The sequence below is a fragment of the Perissodus microlepis genome, chromosome 4 (genome assembly GCF_051167445.1).
Source record: "Perissodus microlepis isolate ML-2025 ecotype Zambia chromosome 4, ASM5116744v1, whole genome shotgun sequence".
Classification (NCBI taxonomy): Eukaryota; Metazoa; Chordata; class Actinopteri; order Cichliformes; family Cichlidae; genus Perissodus; species Perissodus microlepis.
In genome coordinates this window covers 13,413,826-13,437,021 of record NC_140464.1, presented here as the reverse complement: position 1 = coordinate 13,437,021, position 23,196 = coordinate 13,413,826, and the positions used below count along the sequence as shown (strand labels likewise).

The window sequence follows — 23,196 nt, the reverse complement described above, 5'->3', positions numbered from 1 at the left end:
AATTAGTTAAATGTCTACATTTAATAAACTATTTTGAAAATACACTCATTTGGAGTACAAAATATAGCATTTTATCAATATCTGTAGTATTGCAAAACATGATTTTAGTACACAGTGCAATACAAGCTGCAATGGGATATCACCTCGAGGAAAAAAAAAAAACAGTTGTGAAGTGAACCTCTTTGGCATGAAACACGATCATCAGAAACAAGGTTTAGAAAGCCAGAGAAGAAACTGATAGGAGCATTTTTATTCCATGAGTCAACTAAAATACCAGGAACAGGGATATAAAATAAGAAAAAAAGTATTTCATGGTAACGGAAATGGAGATTTTCTTACAAAAGGAAGCTATTATCGCTTGAAATCCTTCTCTTGTTAAGTCTCACCTCATATTTTAGGTGATTTACTTACTTAGGTCAACAACTACCCGGCAGTAGTGGTTGTAGCATATAGCCGGATCATCAGTGATAATGACAAGTTTGCAGTTTCTCCACCTGGCAGGTTATTTTATTTCTTTTTGGTCCTGGAGCTGCTGCTGCTGCTGCTGCTGCTGTTGAACATACTGATCCCACGAGATCTGACTCCAACAGCGTCTGGAGTGACTCCCGGTTGCTGCAGCACTTGGTCCAGAGTTGTCTTCTTTATGGCAGCAGGGGAAATCTTCTCCTGGTCAGCCAAATACTGAAGTTCCCTTTTTTGAAATATAAAAAAGCAGAAACAAAAGAAGATAAATATACAAGTTAGAATGGATAATACATATTAATCACAGCATAATAAATCAGTGTAGTAATAACTTCAACACTAGGTGATATGTAACCAGAGAAGCCACAATTTAAAATGATTTGTACATACATAGCTCCATCTGCTGTCTGAATAATAAACTTTAAAAAAAATAGTCACCCTTTGAGCAATTGAGTGAATTGCTTTTCTTTTTTGTCTTATGACAGGAATGACAAAAATGTTTCTCTGTTTGTTGAACACCTCTCTCGCCAACCTACCTCGTCCTAACGCAAGAAGCCTCCACAGCATTGATGAGCAGGCTGCGGAAGCCACCACTCTCCATAACATGTAGGGCGTGGATCGTGGCGCCCCCTGGTGAACACACATTGTCCTTGAGCTGCCCAGGGTGCTGCTCCGAGTCTAACAGCATCCGAGCAGCCCCCTTTGAAGAAACACAAAGAAAGCACCACTGATTGATCGCATAAAATACGCCACGTGATAATGAACATTCAGACTGTGTCAATGTGCACAATGGGACAGGACAAGCTGCAGGTCACACATAATTGAACAGTATTCTTTTAAACTCAACTCATAGGCACTAGGGGTACACAGAAACACAGCAACATCAAACCAGGATCAAAACCTAAAAAAAAGTATATACTCCATCTATAACGGACATACCAGCAGTGCTTGGGCTCCGAGGCGTACAGCCAATCTCCTGTTCAGGCCCATTTTCACACCACCATCAGCAAGCGCATCTACAGCTGTGAAAGCCTGCAAGGTCACAATCATCAACGTTACTATGATGGAAAGAGGGCAACAAGCCGGAGGGCACATTTTTCACAAATGCTGCAGCTATGGCAGATTTGCAAAACACACTGATAGGTAGAACGGACTCACATAAGCAGGGCCACTGCCGCTTAGGCCAGTGACTGCATCAATCAGGTCCTCTTCCACCTCGGTGCAGTAGCCGACACTGGCCATCAGCTGCTCCAGGAGCTTTCCATCCTCCACATCTGCATAGCTTCCTGTAGCATAGACAGTGGCCCCTTCACGGACTACCACTGGAGTATTGGTCATGCAACGTATGACCTTTGGAGAAGTGCGATACTGCTGCAGCTTCTACAAAAAGGAGCAATGCTCTAATTTAGTGACTTCATTTGAAGGGATGATGAATGAAAGTACCAGTTTAAAGTTTCTTATAATGGATGGATACAGCAAGCAAAAACAGATTAGATGTATGTATAGGCGATGTGAGCACTGAAAAATATGAATCAATAGCGTTTATAAGACTTTAAGTTATACGTCTAAACCCTCTCATAGTATATCTTAAGTGTGTTAAACTCATAATCATCTGGATTATGATTTGCATTACCGTAATGTTTTAAAAGTAGTACTATAATTACGTGATCTAGTGTTCATACAAGCAGGGTACACACCAACTCCTACGATGCACCATACCATGTCACTACAAATACTAGTAGATAATTACTATATTTACACCAATTGACTTATTCAAACTAGTGTAACAAGCAGCTTGAATAGGAAGGTGGGGCTTAAATGTGTTTAGTTTGTAAGTTTCCCACCATAAAACACACAACATGTAAACACGATGGGCTATGACTTGCCTTCTCTATGGAACTGATTCGGACCCCTGCAGCACAGGACACAATAAGGTGACGGTCTTCGATATCTGGTCCAATCTCATCGAGGACAAAAGGAATGATGTGGGGCTTCACAGCCAGGAAGAGAACATCAGTCCTGCTCACTGTCTCCTTGTTGCTGGTAGTGAAATTTACACCCAATTTCTGTACAAATTGACTTCTTTTAGTAGTTCTTCAGACAGGTAAAATACATATTCATAATTACACAGAGTCACTAATATAGCAGACTACGCACCCGTAGTTGCTGCACTGTGGGGAGATCTGTGTCTGGAGAACTGGCTGTGATTTTGTGCGTGGCAATCACGCCTTGAAGAGGGGAAAAATATCCAGAAATCATTTCGGTGCCTGATTGCAATCTACATACATCAAGAATACAAATGAAATGAAATTAATGCACATATGGTTAAAGGTATGTTTCGAAATTCACCTGCTGCCGTGAAGCCTCTCACCAGAGCGTGGGCCAGCTGGCCCGCTCCTATGAAACCCACGCTCATTCTGCCTGTAGGTACAAAAAATTTAAAACATTAAATTTAACGTTTTGTCTTACAAGTGACAGATGAATCAAGAAAGGATGAGCCGTGTGCCCTTTTACAGCTCCGACACGCAGCGCAAACATAATCTTACTTCCGTATTATTCACTGAGGGAGGGCAAGGTGAATCCTGGACACATAATGGCAGCAGCCATAACGCTAACATTCATTACATTTACGAACAAACGGAAGAATCTTTAAGCTGACAGGCAGACAGACCAATACCAGCTCTTCATAAATACCTGAAATTACGACTCGATCAACGTGTCCCAGGTGATTAGCGCTGTAGCTTCAGCAACAGCGACCAGAAACGAATTTGATTGACGAGGCTTGCGAGCCAGTGAGCTTTCACCCTTAGCTTACGCGTAACAATTTCAACCAATCGCAGTGGCAGCAGCGTTAACTTTGAGGCGGGGTTTAAATTGCACCAGGCTGTGCTGCTGAGAGGAAAAGCTGGTTAGGAGACGCAGTCGCTTTACTGGCATCTACCGGCGAAAAGCTTGGAAAGACATGTCGAGATGGAGGCGCTCAGACATAACATACATATTCTGAGCAGATAAAGTGCAACATAGTTAACAGACTGATGTAAGTAGTAACTCCGAGTTAGGCGTTTTTTCTCTTAAGTTTCTTCATTATCCTGTCGGTAAACCTGTTTATATCTGTTAGCTATTCAACAGTAGCAGGTAGTTACTGTGCTTATTGTGGTTGTAATGATTAAAGTTGTGTCATACAGACAGGTCATAGCTTTTTGTCGAATTAAAGTGACTTACTGGCAGCCATTAGCAAGTGTTTTCTGTATTAACATGGTGAAATAACAGTAAAACTACCTCATTTTAAGCATATAGTATAACAGGGTACAGCATATTTGAGTTTTATTTATATATATATATATATATATATATATATATATATATATATATATATATATATATATACATATATATATATATATATATATATATATATATATACATATATATATATATATATATATATATATATACATATATATATATATATATATATATATATATATGGGTTATCAGCATGTATTTTCTGTATTAACGTGGTTAAACTAGCAGATTTTTAGCAGTAAAGTAAATCAGTAAAAGAAAAAGCAACATTATAATGCTTTTTTTTTTAAAAAAAGCTAAACATTCTAAACTACATTATACTTTAAAACCTACATTATTAGGCATTAATGTTTATAAGCATTTTTATTTAACTCAACAGCTTCTCTAAAATTGTTGACTACATGTAGGCTAAACAAACTAGCATATGCTGCTTGATCTTTTTTCTTTCTTTCTGCATTTTATGAACAATCAACACATTGGAAAACCTTTATTTTTTAAAAAGAGAAAAAAAGTTACGTATTGGCGAATCCCAGTCTATGCTAAATTACCAAGTATAAAGAAAAAACATGAAATTGTACAAATAGTTTCACTGGTAGCAGCAAATTACCCTAGAACATGAAAAACACTGTGTGTTTAAGTCCTACTTTATGCAAAGAAGTGAAAGAAGGCCAAATGAAAACACAGACATTTTATTAAACACAGAACAGAGTACAAACATGGGAAAAAGAATGTTAACACTCGTGCTTGTGGTCAACATGTAATGTATCAACAAAATAACAAATCTAATACTGCTGCCAAACATTTGCCTTCAAAAAAAATTGACATTCAGTAAATTAAAACAAACCGTATAAACTTCAACATATGTGGGGAATATAATCTAAACTGGAAAAAAAAATACAGCAAAGTGGCCAGAAAGCCAAAACCATATTCTATGTTCAGTGCAAACTGTTGACCTAACAGATACTAAACATATCTAGGAAATATATTTCCACCCTGTTTATTGTTATATAAATAGTATTAAATAAATTGCCAAGCCTCTGAAAGGTTGAATGACATAACACTGGTCTGATACTTCTTTAGGTCCATCCCAGATAAGATGGATGCCTGTATTAGAGAGATGGATATATTTCCCAGAGTCGTCTGTGGACAGAGTTTCTGAGATTTTCTCCATGGTGCATGTTCTCTACGGTAGGAAGAAGTTCAGGACTAGATGAATACTGTAACATAAAAACTAGATAATACTGCTAATTAAAAAAAAGTGTTATACACTGGCTACATAACACCGTGAAATGGTGGATTTAAGGCATTGAGTCTTTCACATAGACCTGGATATGGAGAACAAACTGGATATGACCTTGAACTTGTTGGTGGGTGTTGGTGGTGGTTTCAGACAGCAGAACTAGAGATAAAGCGAATCCTCTGGGAGTAAACAAGATCTACAAAATACAACACTAAGTTGACGTTAGTAAAGACGGCCACAACCAACTTGCTATCCCACGGACATTCTCCTCGTGGGCAGTCCTCGGGACGAGTAGTGTTGCCATACTTCCTGTCGAAGCTGAAGATGGGCCAGATCAGCGTAGTACTGAGATAGAGGATCACAGCAAAGAAGGTGTAGATGACCACAAACCGATCAAATGGGAACCGCAGGGCAGAGGTCCTACCAGAAACCGTCAGTACGACCACTATCACAGTGACAGAGAAGCACAGGCTGTACACCACCACACAGTACTGGGTGGCAATGTATTGGTTGTACTCACTGTCATTAGCCAGGGCCCCAAAAATGATGCAGGCCACAAAACCTTGGACCACCTTGAGCAGACCAGACACAGTGGCCATGTATCCAACCACAGCCCCTGGTTTGGCTCGTGTTAAGAACACCTCAGTTGCGTAGGGGAAGCAACAGACTGCAGAGCAGACTGTAACAGCAATGCGGTATATTTGGATTTCCCACTCCTCATCGGGAACCTCTGTCTGAAGGAAGTAAACGGGGTAGACCACAGAGGCAGTGATGTACATGAGTGTTGCCAGCATGGCAAAGGCCACAGTGAAGTTATCCCAGGAAATCGGCATACAAGTGTGGAGCCGTGTAATGTCCAAGGTGAAAACAACCAGTGTGACAGCAAAGCAGAAGCACCACACAAACATACAGAAGATTCCATAATTGGCACTGTAGCCTGCGCTGTGGGACACAAGGGCCATTATGGTGCAGCCAAACAGTAGCTGGAACATTCGGGCTATTCCTAAAGGGGACAGCACAGCTTCTTTGTTGAGGTAATGTCCTCCTTGAGAATCCATGATGCCTGTTGTCCCTCTAAAGCAGCTGTTGTTGCTGGTGAGATTCTTAATGTCCCGTTGCCCGTGTTGGTGTCCTTGCGGCCTCCTCTGTCTTTTTCGCGCAGACCTCACCCTTTTTTTGGTTTCCTGTTATAGATGGTCCTTAATTACAAATGTCTGTAATTTCTTTCCTGACCTTGCTTTGTAATTACAGCAGTGTGTTTAAGCTCAGGTTACATGTGTACATTGTTATGTAGAAGTTTGTTCAATAGCTTAAAATGAGAAAAGACTTTCAGTCAACTTTGATAATAAGCTATCTTTTTGATAGGTTTCTTTCTTCTTGGTTGCACAAGTTTGTAAAAAGAGTCTAATTTCTGTGCAGAATAATAACAGTTGATTTCTAATGATTTCAAAATGTGTTTCATGTAATAATAATATGATCGAGTCTTACTCAAAAGCTGCAGTGTATGACCTTTGAAATCTTGGTTTTCTCTTGCTTGCCTTGCTTGCTGGCTTCTTCCCTCACTACTTTTTCCAGTTTAGCAAAATATCAAAGTGAAGTAACGTCTTCTCCAATCAGCCCTCTTTGAAAATTGATATCCAAAGATCAATCTTCCAGCAAAATCCCTCAGTACCAAACAGGTGGACAAATTTGTTGTCCTGTCAGTCAACTTCAACTCCTCATGGACTCAGTCCTTATAAATTCTTCTCTTTTCTCTTTTTCTTCCCTAAACTGTCCACCAGAATCACTCAAACTGTCGGCTTTGTCTCTTGCTCTTTGTCTCGCTGCTTTCTGTCTTCTCTTGCCTCTCAGACTTGATCTCCCACTCTTTCTTATTCACGCAAGCACACCCTGCTCCTCCTGTCTCTGTCAGTGTGCACTCGGTGGATTGCTAGGGGTGGTTGTTTAAATGAAAGTTTGTGCCGAGCCCAGAGTTACAGGCCTCGCCAGCGCTATAAATAGGGGGTCTATATTCCACAGAGGGGTGGGAGGCTGCATGTGGCAGGCAGTTTGGGAGTCTTATTTCTAGGGAGCACCCAGAGTGGCTGAGTCAGAGCTCCCACAGTCAGAAACTGGCATTTACACACTGTGTAATGACAGGGAGGAGGGCTAAGACTCCCATTAGAGGCATAAATTACACACAGGTTCAGAGGGATGATTATACACAAGCGATGGCAGATTTGACCTATGCATATGAAAGGGAGGTAGAAATGAAGTGGCAATTACTTAAAATATTTTAACCTTCTTATATAAGTATCCTCGTTTTTTAAAATTTAAACATTGCAAGGATATTCTTACATAAAATCACTATTAAAACAATTTTAGAAATGTACATGCATGTATATGCATTTCTTTAATTAGAATATTGCAAAAAACAAAAGCAAACTTAAATACTCATAACTGCTTACTGCATACATAACTGCAAACTACTTATAAAAACAAGTTATTTTCAGTTTCAAGTTCAAAGCAGCATTTTTTCAGCTCTGGAGGAAGTTACTCAAAATTGCCTTAAACACTGCATTTTAAAAATGAATATGTCATTTGGTGTGGAATTTTAAAGAGGCTTTATCATCTTTGTTTGGGCAGTTTACAGCAGTTGAACTGTTAGGGAATGAGCTGTTATACAGGTAATATAGAGAACAGTACTATCTATCCATTTTATCCGCTTATCTAATTCAGGGTGACAGGGGGTCAGGCCTGTTCCCGCCATCATAAGGCAAGAGGGTTACCAATCTATCACAGGGCTAAGAACAGTAATACTTCTTAGCCCAAAACAAAAAAAAACCCAAACCCATCTCTGGGTTATCAGCACAAATTTCAAATTAAAGTTCCTTACTGGCAGCAATTAATACGGTAAAACTACCCAATTTTTAGCAGTAATGTAAAACAGTAAAACAAAAAGCATCATTATTATGCTTTTTTATCAATAAACTTTCTAAAGTACAGTATTAAACTGGTATTTTGCAATAGTGTATATTAATTCCTGTACAATAATGATCATTTTTACCTATCTACTTTAAAACCTACATGTGTTACTGTGTTTGTGAATATATTATTTAACGTATTATTTAATTGTCAAATTTTTCTTCCATTTAGGATGTGAGTTATACAAAGTTTCCTGTTGGTCTTCATTCTGAAAGATCAAAGCGGTACGCCTTTCTAAGATTGCTAGCTAATTGCTTCCAGTAGGGTGTGAATTTATTTTTCTCAAAATAAGTTTTTTGTCTGTGATGGACGTGCCATGGGAGGACAAGTTGGGGTTATTCTGAGCAAGGTTTTTATGCGTAAATAATTTGGAGAGAACATTTAGATGCTGATAAGCATGTGTAAAGATAGCTGTGGCTCAGGAGCAAAAGTGAATTAGTGGTTTGATGCCCAGGTTGTCCTGCCCATGAACTGCTTAACTGTAAGTAAGGCTCCAGACTACTCCTGATGTTTAGGTCAGGCCCTTGCGTGGTAGATACCATCACACTGTGAGTGTATGTGTGAACAAAAGCTAAATTGTGATCTGTGCAGTGCAGGTAGCATAAACACCCTGCACTAGGCTCAAATACACAGCAAGATAAGAGCCACATGGTGCAGAGTTTATTATGCAAGGCGGCTTAGTTTTGCATCATTTGCACACCTTTTATTGTAGCTTGTAGTACCTTTTGGTCTGCAGAACTTATAATGAAATTTTCTTGTTTATCCACCAGATCACTTCACTTACTCTGAAATATTTCTCTTATTTTAGGTGATAACCACATTTCTTGAAAGTGATCAGTCACTGACTTTAAGTATAGTTTAGTATGGTAATGCCAAATCTTCTACACATTAATAATACCATTTTAGTAGACCTTATAGAAGTAATAATCACAAGACTGCAAAAAATATTTATCTTGTAGTATATTATGTTATGTGTCTTTTCTTCTGGTCTGATACAAAGACATGCAGTCAACACAAAGAGAAAAACAGCAATGTATTTACAATTTACAAAGAATCACTTCTCTGTGAAAATAGCACTTATAAATATGATTTACATAACAAAATAAATATGTAAATTACCAATGTAGCTTGAGTTTTTTTCCTGTTAAAAAATATGTTACAGAATAAAATTACAATTAGTAATACTTTTCCTTTTCTGGTGTGATGCGAAATAGAGGCCCTTTAAAAACATCATTTATAAAGACATCATTACATACAACATTGTCATTATATTAAAAAGTGATCTCTATGAGATAATAATAAGAAGGGAGTTACAATAGTGAACACTTGATAGAGCCTATACATATACTCAAAAAATACAATACACAATATTCGTCTCCCTTTAAATGTTCATTGCATTGATTTGAGGATTGCTGATCTACTGAGGTGACCTAACATGAGTTTTTGAACTGTCTTGTCATGATGATGCGGCCTGTGCGTAAGAGGTATAGCTTAGATGTGATGGCACTGTGGTTTTTGTATAACTATGTATAGACATTAAACCAGATCCACTTTAGCACCACAGTTAGCATTGTAAAACGACTAAAGGGGACATTCTGAAATCTTAAAATATACCAGTTTGGTTTAGACGCTATCAAGGGAGTTACAGCTATAGGAACACTATGTCTTATTGCATTACTTTCATTAGCTGTAATAACACATGGTTTTTGCCTGTTTAGTTCAAACAGGGTTATTCTAACTGACAGTCTTTTGCTATGAGTTTATTAGAGCATCAGTGTCAGTTGTCTTTCTCTCGCTATTGTTTATGCTTTTATTTTTTGTTAGAGGTAAATATAAAATATCTCCTTTCTGATTCAGCACTTAGCGCACTTATGATATTTTCCTATATCTGCCTTGATGTCAGTCATTTTTGCAATGAGAGTTCCAATTACAGAAAAATGCTAGGGCCCAATTGCACTGATAACAGTCTCATATTGGCTACTTAACAAAAACAGCATCCCTATGTCACTGTGGCAATGACTAAATTTAAACTATATGGAAGGACAAACATAAAAACAAAACATCAGTGAGCATCCTTAAAACTGGATTACATTCATGATATTTTCTTTTACAAAACAAAATATAATTTAAATGGTGAGTCGCAAAGAGTTGTGCCTTGTCATTGTGGTATGTTGCCACAGTACTTGTCACCAGATGGGAGAAAAGGGATTGTGGGACAAGGTCAAAGTCCCTGCACTGACTGAGGTTTGGAGTAAAGTAAACAGGAGGTCAGAGGAAATTCATTATAGGTAGAATGGGTTGTGAAGATGGAGGGGTAGTTGGAGGTATCAGGCTTGGGAGACTGGCCAGAGAGACCAGCCAGCCAACTCTGCTTAGTTTAACGTTGAGATAATGCCTGTTTGTTTGTGTCCCTTTAGCTGCCGCTGCTGAGCATGCCCAGTAGCTTGCTGGGGTCCATTCCCTGCTGCTGGGCCATCTTCTGCACATCAAAGCCCATGTGCATGAGGAACTGAATGACATTCATCTCCTGCCCTGTGAACTGATCCCGGATGGTGGGGCAGGTGGGGTTGCAGTGTGGCCACGGGCAGCTGTCAATCAGATGCACAGGACAGCCTTTAGGCGGAGCCTTGTTGTTCCTGTTGTCGTGGAGGCTGCGGTCCCAGCAGTGCAGCGCTCTGGGCAAGGAGGTGCCTTTAACCTGCACATCAATCCAATAGCTAGAACACAACACAAGAGGGCGCTGTCAGCACACAGGTAGAAAATTGTACAGCGGGGAAGAGGCCTTTTGAAAATGAATAATACCCACTTTCTGGTGATAACTTCATGCGATAAACATGCTGGAGCAAACATAGCCCTAAAGAAAAAACAACAGAAAAAAACAGTAATCAGTAAAAGTCTTTGCAATAATTCTTTGTAAATTTTCCACCTGAAATCCAGATGCATGGCCTTACGGGACATCTTTGAGTGTGTTCCTCAGCTCAGTGCCCAGGTTTTGGATGTAGCGCCACTGGCCCTCCTGCACAGGCTGACCTGTCAGCTGAATGTTGTCTACTGTCAACTGAGCCTCATCAAACAGCCACTGGACCACAAAGACAGGGCCTGCTCAGGGAAAATGAAAAAATCAGCCAGACAATGTGAGTATTCGTAGATCACATCACCATGCACATTTACTTGTATCCACATAGATCATAAACCCACTTTTTATAGACGGGAAGACTCTGTATCCAAAAAAGCAGTTCCACTCTTCTCCTTCATGGGCTTGTTTGCACCGTTCTGGTACCATCCCTCCCCAGTACCTAATAGAAACAGACACAGATAGGATATGATGGGTATAGTAGCAACCTGGTGATCTCAGTTTAACGACTAGACTTAATGCTTTTCATTTTAATAATGCTTGTAGATAAATGCATGAGGTGACACTGAAATATTCCTTAGTTCGGCTGCTTGAGGCTCAGACTGCTTGGGCTCGTGCATGATGTGCTTTTTCACTCCCAGTGCCTTTATATATGACTAATGCATGTCATCATCTCTTTCCTAGAGATTGTGCTTTGTCGCATGTTTTGTTTGTTCCCCCCAGCCAGCCATAGCAGCCAGCCACATCTAGCAGTGCTTGCTATTATTGTCTTATTGTTGGGACTTCTATCTATAATTTCATAGGAATCTGTATCTTGAGATAAATATCGGTATGAAATAAATAAAGCTAAACTGAAAGAAATCCCATACTTGATGCCTCTCTTGATGGTCTCAGTGGGGGCACAGCTGGCAGTGTCCAAACAGTCAGTGCAGTGGTACTGCTTATTGTCCAGGAACCAGCCAGAATCAGAAAGGCCTCGCACTTGTATCGCAGTGTGGCCCAGTCCCTCCAGCATCTCTGCCACACGGTCAACATTCAGAAGAACGCCAGTACCTCCCGCACTTCATACAAAAACAATATATATTTTCATCAGTACACATACATCAGTAAGAATGACGTGCATAAGCTTTCAATATAAAACCCTGGGCAATAGGTTTACATGTGAACACACCTGCTTCCTGCTAAGAGGAGGACTTTGGCATTTTCCAGACCTTTTTTCAGCAGGTCCTTCACAACCTCCTGAATAATGAGTGAGCCCATGAAGGCATAACCACCTGTGTACAACAGAGAGACAAACAAACTAAACAACTCTTCTTTAAGGACAAATACATGTCAAGATTTTGAGACTTTAGTGGTGTCTCTTACTTTGATCTGTTTTAGCTGTAGCACCGCTCCAAACATCACTGGAGCAGTAGGGCACAAACCTACACAACAAACGTAACATTTAAAATGCCACTTGTGATTAAAAATTGGGCATCAATGAGCACAAAAGGCAACTTACACCATGTTGGCGTTCCACCAGTGAGGGTTTTCCTCAGGGAGTGGAGACAGGATCCCTGTGCCTGCAGAGACAGACCGACGTGTATCATTAGCCATTCTGGCTCCCTGAGACACATCCTCTTCTTACTCATCATCATTACCACATGGATTACAGTTATTACAGTGCAACAAGAGAGAGAGGCGTCTCTCTTCCTTTAGTGGTGGGCGCCAGGTAGCCCTACACCGCAGCAACATTATGACTGGGTGTCAGTTTCAATAACACTGTAAATGAGCACAGATGCATCCCATCCTTTTAATTGCTGAGGCATTAAAAGCAGGTATGCTTTTCACCTTGTGGTCAGGAGCCACGGGTGGAGCAACAGTGGGGCTGATGGAAAGGCTCACCTGTTTTAGTCTGGGGCCACTTGGAGGAGCTCATTAACCTTCTCATTGTCTCATATCGGCTGTCACAGTTTTCCTTGTTGAAGCAGTACCAGCCACCTGCAGGCAGATATACCAATAAAAAAAAAATAGGAACGATCATTTCACATGTGATTTTTTTGGTGTAACTGGACGTGAAATGAGAAATGTGTTGAGGTGAATCAGTTTAGTCCAAAATACCAACCTTCTAAAAATATCAACCACCGCCTGCTGCCTCGAGATTCTTTTAGGTAGTACCTGCAAGAACCAAAGAATGAAGTGAGCACACGATAATAGGCATGGTTGAGTTTAAACAATATGTGTATATGATTCTAAATTCCTCAAGTTTTGCTTTACGCTGCCTGCATGAACATCTTGGCCCACAGGTTTGACTTTCTTATGGAGAAAGAAATAGACACTGAAAGATAATGTGGCCACTGTTTCTACATCAGTGCTTGCACCCAAGCGTAAAATACACACATCGCATCATCAGTAATACAAACAAGGATGCCCCAAACTTGATGCTAATCTCAAAAAGGTGCCACGGATGAAAGCAATGATGCTGTGTGTACACGCTGCACTTCAAACACTGATACAGTGATCGAAAAGGAGATAAACATCATCCTCTCCCATATCCTGGTTCCACTGTAGATTCCAGTAGATGGTATTTTTCCATAATAAGCAACGTACCATCATCTCTTCACTCTGAACACAATGTCATAAAATGTGGATAAAACCAAGGCTGCCATCCAAAGTAATGGCATGATAGGAAATAAAACTCTTTTGCTCAGGTGCAGTAGGTGCCAACAAACCCGCATAAGCCCAATTTAACGCCCTTAGAATGCACTTAGACACATGACTCTGAGCTATAGCTGCTCTAAGATTGTAGGAAACCTATCTTGGAATATTGGAGATATGTGCTGTCTGTGGTCAGTCCAGAAGAGGGCAATGCACCCATGGTTTAGGGTGCAGTCCTAACCAAAACATCCTCATCTTTTATTCAACAAAAACACAGAAACACAAGGAAAATTAAATATTTTGGGTGTGTAAAGTAGCTTTCGCTGCAGAAACAAGAGGCTTCTGAATGTGCTTCTGTGATGTTGATGCCTTTTTCCCCCATTTCACTGAATATCTGCTTTATTTTACCAGTGACTCAACTCAGAAGATTGCCAAACACATTTCAATGACTTTAAGGCAAACAGACTTGGCTGAAGCTCTGTGCTGCTAACTCAGACACTGAATCACACTTTGGCTGCGCTTAATGTTTTAACTATTATTATTCAGCGATGTAGGCAGCTCACTCTTATTTCCATCAAACATACTGAAGCCAGAAGTGACAAGCTGAACAAACAAAGGGGAGGTGTTGTGTCAATCCACCTATTTAAACAAGTTTCCAACAGACGAAAAACCCACTCACTTCCTAGTAACTTGCTCTAGTAACTTTTTTCCCTTTTACGTTACATACTTATGAATATCCGTGTAGCTATAACAATTGATGGATTAGCATCCCAGCTGACAACAGCCACAGTGAATGAAAGGCCTTGTGCCTGTAACTGTTCCCTGCGTGCGCTCGTCCCCACGCTTTACACAGCCAGGAGCCGCCATGCAATGCACAGCTCACTCTGCTCAGTCACATATATCACAAACACCTTTCAGTCAAAAACGTCCTCTCTGATCAGTTCCCATGTACTGCGGCAAACAAATCAGAACGACAACCAAAGTATTCACGACTACACAACATGCTTTACAGCAGTGAATAATGAGTACGCGTGTAGTTGTGTGTAATGTTTCAGCATTCTCTTGTGATGCAGCATAATGCGCAGACAGACATGACACATTAAACCGTCTACACCTATACACCGATCTGTGCCGCTGACCTTTAACCTACAATTTATCTTCTTGTAACTGCATTGAAAACAGAGTCTGTATGCCTTTTCTATTTTAGAGAAGGAGGGACTATATTTGGCGTTTACTGTTTTAGCAGCACGATTTATTCCTCTTTAGTAGAGTTGGGTTTTTTTCACAATGAATTTTTTTGCTTCACAATATTATTAACAATATAAACAACTGAAAAAAATCTAATCTAACCTTCTATAAAAATGTAGTTAAAAATCGACTATATTTTTATGGATATTTTACAGCATCCACCCTGAAAGACGAACAGGTCAACCATCCGAGTACTCATCAGAGAAAGACGGACAGAGATGGGCGGGGGTCTAAAAAGTTAAATCGAAACTCTGCAGCGCAAAACCTGCATTCTAATTTGAAGCAAAGGAAATGAAGCATAGGCCATGCGGCTCTCCGCAAATTTCACGCTTCACTGACGCAAAGCAGCTGTCTATCTTTTACTCTGACTGAGGCATCAGGACATTGTTTTAATCATTTATTCTCATTTTATTTGTATATATTCTTTTAATATGTTTGAAAAAAACATTTATATGGTTCTTGATCGAAAATGAAAATAAAATACGCGATTCAGCACTCCAAATACTGAGAAAATTAACGGAGATGCACTTTCTCCTCAGGCCAGATACATGTGGGTTACTTTAATGACCAGCAGGACGGATGAGTCCTGCTGAAGCACTCTTAAGGCAAAATAACAGCTCCTACTAGCCCAGCTGGCCTCATTTTGACTTGACAGTAACCTCATACATGTTTATGGTCAGTTGTTACGTACCCCGCAGGACTGCCGTCGTTGCAGGTGACTGATGTGTTCTCCAAAAAGTTCAGCCTCATGTCGTAGTCAAGCTTTTGCGCCGAACAGGGGTAAAGGGACTGCGCAAGGTTCTTCACTTGTGTCATGAAGTTATCCATGTTCTCCTCCACCGCGGTGAAATCCAGAGGGAAGCTCTCGGTGGTATCACCCCGGTCTGCCCGGTATGTGGGAGGAGGCGGTGAGCGTCGCGGTTGTGGGTTGCGGCCACCGCGAAACCTCCGTGCGCAAAGAGCTCCGGACTGCATCAGTACCAGCAGCAGCACTGATGAAACCACTCTGATCAGTGTCATCTTTTTGACGTCCTTTCTCCAAATTCTCATTTAAAACAAAAACAAACAAAAAACACTTGTCAGCTTCCAAAAGAGACAAATTAAATGTCAGGTAAAATCAAAAGTCCTCTGAGACCACTTGTAGCCACCTGCTGAAATAACTGGAAATACTTTCAGGCCTAATTTTGGTTTTCTTTCACGAGTGCGCCTACAACTCTTTCCTCATCTGTCTGGTACAACTCAAGCCCTTCTGGACCAAGCACACAAGCTTGAACGACAACACTGGTGCCATGCGCTTGTTTTTTATTCAAACTTTCCCCCCTTGTGAGACCGTCCAGCCAATCACAGTAGCGGGGCAGGACTCAGGGCACGATCAAGCCTGGCAGACTACCCCCCCGCCCCCCTTTTAATTTATAGAGGGAAAAAAATGTCCATGCGTTGGTTCTTTTGATCCGCAATGTTTTATTTGATGTGGTGGCTTTTATTGGCCTTGAAATGGCCATTTCCCATTCCACCACAAATTTATGAAGTGAGAATATGCATCTTGTTACACACTTGCTTGAAAAAAACAAAACATAAACTGGCAGAGTCGAGTCAATATTTAGCCAGGTTATTTTTAAGAGTTTACCTATTATAATTTTTTTTTAAAAAAAAAATATTTTTCAACACTTTTAAATGTAACTTAAAAGTAAAAGTTGATCATTTTTCACAGAGCACCGTCTGTTATCGGTACTCCACCTGGGAAAGAAAACTGCAGACCTCTTAAAAATTAAAAAAAAAATAAAAAAAATCAGCTCCAGTTCTGACGAGTTGAGTTGCTCACGTTTTGCTTTAGGTTTAGAAAAAGGGACTTAGACACCCCCCCCCCCCCCTCCTTTTTTATCCAGATGGGGCCTCCAAAAGATCAAAGCAACCATCACTCTTTCTCCCCCTCTTTTCACCTCCTCCCTCCCACTTCAGTCTCTTCCAAACTTTCCTGCTCTACTGTATATTTTAAGTCGAGCAGAGCATCCTGATGGGAAGCCAGCTTTTTAACACAGGAATGCCTCGTTACAGTTGAGGTAGGCTTCCCTTGAACAACCTCTCATTTTAAGGACACATTTAAGTTAAAGTGTAGCCCACAGGGCAAAAGGGATCATTCATCAAAGTGAGACTTCACGATGGTGTTTTGGTGACGTTTGTCGTTTTGACTTGAGCTCATTGGACAGGACATTACAGGGATTTCTAAAGTCAACCGAAAATCTTTAACAACACTTATGCACACTTTTATATTTATTTTCACAGATAGTATTTTTGTGACGCTACACCACTTTTTGTCATGCCCACGAGAGTTCTGATGTGAACTCTAGCCTTAGATAGCTTATTGATTAGCGCTGTATCAGCTTTGTGGGAGCAGGATTAGGATAAGCCCGTGTTTTTAATACAATCTCCTCATACCAACTCATCACAATTTTCATAACAATCCACGAAGGCAAGAGCTCTGAAATAGAAAACAGAACTCCAAGACTTATTACGACGCATTGCCGAGAGAGGGCTGTAACTGCTTGGAAACTGGCTGGTCAAATTGTGGTCACACTTTAACCTCCGTGTTGCCAAATAGTTCTTTTTTCACATTATAGACTTTGCAATAGATAGTTTCACTTGTGTAACTTGTAAGAAAGTACTCTCTGAACAATTAAAAATAAAAAAAACCCTGCTGAAATAAAGTTAAAATAAAGTGGACAAGTTAGATGGATCAGGTAGACGTAAAACACAGAACACCATCAGTCTAAAACAGCTTGACATCCTCTCAGAGAGAGCCTCCCGCTCACTGTAGCCCCATGGTTAATCAGCGTGCCGAAAGAATGTCAAACTGTTTTGAGCCAGGTAAGATGGATATGAAGTCACCACCAGGACGGATGGTATTAATTGGGAACTTCAAACAGAGGCTTGTATAGATTAAAACATGTGGTAGGGCCCAGGAGAAGACGCTCTGTCACAGACTGAGGCCAGTCACTTTGACCCATACCGCCCTGTTTTATCACACGTCATTCTCAAAAATGTAACCCTTAAATCACTCGCAGATGGACGTCGGCCCCTGACACACTCTCTAACGTGAGGAGATGGCCTGGTGGTGAAGCATCGTCTGACTGAAGAAGTGAGAGCTGCAGATGCTCTCGCTTTCTCTCGTAAAGGCTTTCTCATTTAATTTGAACAAAACAACTCGAGTGCCGGAGACAAACTTTGAAACACCGGGCAGTCCTGCTACTGTTGGTGCATGGTGGCTTGTTCTCTGCTAAGTACCTTGTTTGAACTCTGAGTATTAAGCTCTTCTGGCTTTCACTTGTAATTCTCTCTCCCTTTTTCCTTGCCTCCCATTCTCTTTGCGTAGCATAGACACAAATTTTGAATGGATTAATCCTAGAATTAGGTCATTTGAAAATGACCCAGCTGTTCTGATGGCAGTCCCTCAGAAGTGCCCCCGTAGCCCCCACCCCAACCCCAGGCCTCCTGTGAAAGTCAAAGCTTGTCTTTCATCTCCGATCAGTTGCATGTGCCCTCACAGATCCACAGGTTTTACTGCTTAAGTCTGGGCTGGCAGCATTGATCATGTGACCATTGCCTGCCTAGTGTTTATACACATCATAGCCCCGTCTGTCTACACAGCCTGCCAGTTCTGCTCACACATTCCCGTCGTCCATCTCGCCTTGCCAGGTAGTTTTGATTCGCACATGCTGTTGTCGAGGATCCATCCGCGATCATCAAATCCCGCTAGTTGGAACTGTTAGGTCAGGTTACATCAAAGAGATCAGGAGGGATCAGCCTTTTGAAAGGGACATGCTCTGGCTCACATCATCAGAAACAGGTGGAGGTCCTCATCAGGAGAACAAAGGAGAGATCGCCATCTATAAAACTTTTATATTTCATAGAAGAGTTTCTTTAAATTCCCACACACAAACTACACAGCACCAGTATAAAACACATGATGGCAGGTCGGGCAGCATTGTGGGACTGAACCAAAGTACTAAATTCCACCAAGGTCACAACAGCAAATCTTATATCTTAGTGCTAATAAGCCACAAAGTGTTTATGTGCAGAAATCTGCTAATAAAAGATGACAGAAGGAGAACTAGAAATTTGTTCATGTGTTACGAATTAGCTGAAAAGCTGACAGACCCTTCAGCAGATCTGTATATATTGTAGTAATGACTCTTAACTTTTCATCCTGCCAGTAATATAACACCAGATATGGAAATTTCCTTTAGGTGCTTGTCATTGAGGAGACATGCACTTAAAAAGAAGACTAATATTGGATGTTTTTTAATGCAAATATATAGATTTCACGACAACTTCACTTATAAGTTGATATGACTGTAACGCTAGAGGGCTTTGACGTTGTGCCCCTGCGAAAACGCTTTCAGCCTCGGCTTCTGTTCTGTGTCACCTTGAGGCAAACCTCCGGAAGCAGGCCCCCTTAATTTCATGTTGAAGCTATTGTTTAAAACCCAAAACAAACATGTACAGAGGTTTTTTGGGTGTTAACACACCGTGGAGTTCCTTTCATGTACCCTCACCACATGTTCCTGATATTACCCAGACAATCGGTAAACAACCTTGATCTCGACTTAAGTCAAGAGGTGCCATCTAAGATGTGAATGTAAATGGGGAGTAAGAGAGTAAGAGAGGCAGGAGACATCTGTCGAGCAGGCTCTCATTTTGTAAGAGGAGGCGGTCTATTGGTTACAGATGATGCCCTGTTTGATAAAAATGAACTCTTTCAAGATAGGACAGCTTGCGTTTGGGGTCTCTCTGGCACTGAGGGGTAATCAAATAGTTCAACTGACAGGTCAGCTGCTTGTTATTCATCTTTCATCTGAGTGACGGTCACAAAGTAGCTGCTGTTGCCTCTATACATTTCTGTCACGTCATTCGTACTAAGCAAGATGGATGTTTGCGTTTGTCAGGGCGGGTGCACATGCGTGTTTCACGTCTCGGCATCTGCATGTGTGTAGGAATGTGTGCTGGAGGATGACTGAGGTGGACCAGGTTGTGTCGGAGGTACCGGTGCGCGAGCGTGCGGCCTTCCTCCTGGAGTTTTCCACTCATGCCTCGTGCCTGAATCACCCTTTTCAATGCCCTCTACCTGGTAGTGACGGAGGAGGGAACGCAGACCAATTACCATTCGAGACCTGCTATTATTATCATCAGAGAGGCGGCAGCCCTCCTGCCCCTGCGCCTATTCTCCTCTCAAGCGAGACAGAAGGAGAATCAGTCCCTTTAGTCTCGGAAATGTTTATTTATGCCACAGTTGTGCCAAAGGACATGGAAAAGCCCTTATTACAGGTCATGACAGCAGAGCCACAACACATTATTCACTTTCCGTCCCTTAACCTGGTATTCTCTATGGGGAAATTCTTTTGAAGTCCACACCCTGTTGTAAAACATGGTCGTTATTCAGTTATGTGAGAGCTGCATTTGTAGCTGTTTTTTTTTTAAGATGCAGACTTTAAAGCAGCCGGGCAGGAAGACTTGAGAATCCCCATAATTATTTGTTTAATCTTGGTTTTATGAAGAATTAAAAATATCAAAGAGAAAGAGCTGTTGACATGCAACATAAATCTGATTTGTGAAAAACCGGTAATGCCAGTTTGGAGGGCATTGATTAAAAAAAAGTCTTAAGGGTAATTTTGGACCAGATTTTCGTGTCTGAGACAATCAGCCCATCTTCTGACTACACAGTCCACTGAACTACTGGGACACCATTTGCACATGATACGTGGCTCATTATTTCCGACACTCTTTTAACACCAAGCAGCCGTTTTCTTTTATCCTCTCGCCACGAAGATGAGGCTACTGTAATCAAAGAAGACAATGATCAGTGCCAGCCTCTTGGCCTGGACGGGTACCTGCTTTGATGTCATATTTCGGTGTAAAGCGGGTTGCGGCCAATGCCAAAGAGCACCCCTAGTCGCCAACTGTCTGACAAGCTGCCTTTCATCAGAATGACATCACTCTGTTACTTGATTACTTTCCATGGACTCTTCCAGGCCTGGGAATGTTCTCCCGGGAATCTGAAATCATCATCCCCGCCTTTACACCCTTACTTTTAGAATGAAAGAAACACACATCTGAGGCACACATTACTGCGTGTGGCATACATCGAGTATTTATAATCCAAGCTAACAGTACGCTGTTTGTACTGTGAGGCACTTCCCTTAAGATTTTTCCCAACCTGGCAGAAAAAAAAAAAGATGTGAAGTAGTACTACTACTTTGTGATTCTCGCAAAACCAGTGCAGTTTATACACGCAGACGGCGCAAAGAGACAAAATGAAACGTGAAAAACAAAAACAATGCGATCATTCAAGTCAAATTTTCCCTGACCGAGATTTTCCCTCGGTGGCAGAGAGAGCGAGAGAGAGCAGTGATAAATTACAAGGTAGAATCTGAAGTGTTTGCTTTTGGAGGAAACTGAGGAAACTGCTGCATGAGGTGGATATTTATACCCTCTTTCTCCACTGGCAAACCAGCAGCATTGCCTCTCTGCCCAGCGTCAGCTTCACAGGACCACTGTCTGTGTTCACCTGTAGGTCTGTGGAGCAGACTGGCTCTACTCCCCACATCACAGGAACTCTCCTGTAGATGTCATGAAGATCAAGGTGTGTGAGCTCCTCTGACCATTCTGAGACTGGAAACTAGAGTTTAGGATTTTCAAAAGGAAAGGGGGGGAAAAAAGCATTTCAAAGGATTAGAAAGAGAGAGAGTTTGTTTATTCTCTGCAGAGAGAAAATGGAGAAAATGGCTGCATATCTTCAAGCGGCTGAAGTGGCACAGACAGAACATAACTAATGAGGCTGCCAAGTCCCCATTACCCTTTGATGTATTCAGATGCAGGAGCATGTATCCTCTTACAAACTCTGGTAGGTGTAAGTATCATTGTACGATTTGAATGAGGTCAAGAACCACTTCCTGTAAAAGCAACATGTGTGTCATCCCGCAAATGATTTCATCTCTGGTCTCGAGGTCACCTGGGGTTGGATAGTAGAAAAACATCACCTTCCTTTATTCAGAATGTGGTGATGTATCTGTTCAGGAATAGACAACACCCACTTCCCTCTCAAGTTGGTCATTTGTGGGAAGAAGAACGTGTTACTCAAGCTCTACTCACGCAGTCATCACAAAAACTCATGTTGTTTTCGTGATGACTAACGAGAAGATTGCTACCAGCACCATTCACTGCCTCTGTCCATTTTTGATCTTTTCATAATTCAAATTCCTGGAATTAGGAGATGGACTCTCTCTGAAAAAAACATTTGGGAAGCCAGTAAATGTGAAGACTTTCAGTGATTCCTCTAAAACTGTTGCCTTTTTCTTCACTGTAGGTCTTCAGACCTGGAAAATAATGGAAGTGCATAAAAAGCAGTAATAATCCTCAAGTGCGGCGTGTGAACATCGGGAAAACAAGGAGAAATTCCATCAAAGCGAATGCCGTCACATCTGGAGGACAGGTGTAGTCCTGTTTCTCGTGTTTCAGAAATTTCTCCTTAATTTACTTATTTAAGAGCGCACCAAAGTGAGAGTGAAGCAGTTATGCACCTCTGGATTTGATATGGGAAACCATAGCAAATGAAAGCACGGCAGGGCAGGTAGGCAAAGGACAACTGCAACGCGTCTGAAGCGTAACCTGTTCTCCGGCTCTCACTTTGAAACCAGATGAAGATCGGCTGTGGCCCCGAAGTCATTACACCTTCAAAGGTAATTAACACATGGCTTTTGTTTTGGACGATGAGCCCCAGATTATGTCGGTACAGATGGTGAGGGGGCAGACGACAGATACCGAGAGCAAGGTGTGCTTGGATGTGCTTTCATGTCAGCAGGAAGTGCTTGACCCTTGGCCCCCTCTTGACCTCAAATCTAGCCTGTCAACACCACTTCCTTGAGTGCCCTGTAAAGATTAACATGTGGTCAAAGACAGAAGGCCTTCCGACCTTCGCACAATGAGCAAGGGGACTCAGCTGGCATCTTTGCCCTGCAACACCTTTTGCCAGTTATGCTAATGTAGGGTTAGAAGATCAAAGGCTTGTTTTTTGGTAAGACTTAAGAATTAAACTACAACATTAGTGTGTGGAACATTTGAGCTGGGATCAGTAATGCATTTCTTGATGTTTTTCATCACAAACAGATCTTTTTTCTGATGTGTTTCAATGATTTCAGCTTGTGACTCATGCTGTGCTGCAAAAACACCACCTGACTTGTCTCTTGAGGTGGTAAATAGCTTTGCTTCCTCTGATGCCATCATGGAGAAATAAAAGTCTTCTCTTGACCTTGAAGATAAGTCACGTTTCCCTTTATGGTATCTGATTTGTCTACCAGTACAGATACCACAAGTATCATCATAAAAACATATTTTTTAGTAATCTGTTACCAAAATATTAATCTGTAAAAAATTCTGCTTCATTTAATGAACTGTAAAAGACATGTTAGATTATGGGAAATAGCTCTTATCA

The 23,196-nt window shown here is 41.1% G+C and overlaps 3 protein-coding genes across 4 annotated transcripts; all 3 read right to left on the bottom strand.

Moving 5' to 3' along the window:
* Positions 1 to 2: 2 nt before the first annotated feature.
* Positions 3 to 3,270, bottom strand: pycr1a (pyrroline-5-carboxylate reductase 1a). Of its 2 annotated transcripts, none has more exons than XM_084925899.1 (8): positions 3,157 to 3,270; positions 2,812 to 2,883; positions 2,620 to 2,690; positions 2,349 to 2,528; positions 1,621 to 1,842; positions 1,402 to 1,494; positions 999 to 1,162; positions 3 to 691 (listed from the first exon to the last, which is right to left on the bottom strand). In XM_084925899.1, exons 2-8 carry the CDS (start codon positions 2,876 to 2,878, stop codon positions 508 to 510), a joined length of 981 nt encoding a protein of 326 aa, XP_084782025.1. In that variant the 5' UTR covers positions 2,879 to 2,883; positions 3,157 to 3,270; the 3' UTR covers positions 3 to 507. The 2 variants fall into 2 exon arrangements, with proteins under 2 accessions (XP_084782025.1, XP_084782026.1); XM_084925900.1 differs by lacking the exon at positions 3,157 to 3,270 and adding an exon at positions 3,009 to 3,148.
* A 1,271-nt stretch (positions 3,271 to 4,541) lies between these two features.
* myadml2 (myeloid associated differentiation marker like 2) lies at positions 4,542 to 6,930 on the bottom strand. Its single transcript, XM_084925902.1, has one exon. The coding sequence runs from the start codon at positions 6,064 to 6,066 to the stop codon at positions 5,155 to 5,157; it is 912 nt and encodes a 303-aa protein (XP_084782028.1). The 5' UTR covers positions 6,067 to 6,930; the 3' UTR covers positions 4,542 to 5,154.
* A 1,985-nt stretch (positions 6,931 to 8,915) lies between these two features.
* notum1a (notum, palmitoleoyl-protein carboxylesterase a) lies at positions 8,916 to 15,972 on the bottom strand. Its single transcript, XM_084925898.1, has 11 exons — positions 15,403 to 15,972; positions 12,931 to 12,983; positions 12,711 to 12,806; positions 12,328 to 12,388; positions 12,192 to 12,250; positions 11,998 to 12,100; positions 11,696 to 11,887; positions 11,171 to 11,268; positions 10,924 to 11,071; positions 10,779 to 10,826; positions 8,916 to 10,689 (listed from the first exon to the last, which is right to left on the bottom strand). The coding sequence occupies exons 1-11, from the start codon at positions 15,759 to 15,761 to the stop codon at positions 10,386 to 10,388; spliced, it is 1,521 nt and encodes a 506-aa protein (XP_084782024.1). The 5' UTR covers positions 15,762 to 15,972; the 3' UTR covers positions 8,916 to 10,385.
* Between the last annotated feature and the right edge of the window lie 7,224 nt (positions 15,973 to 23,196).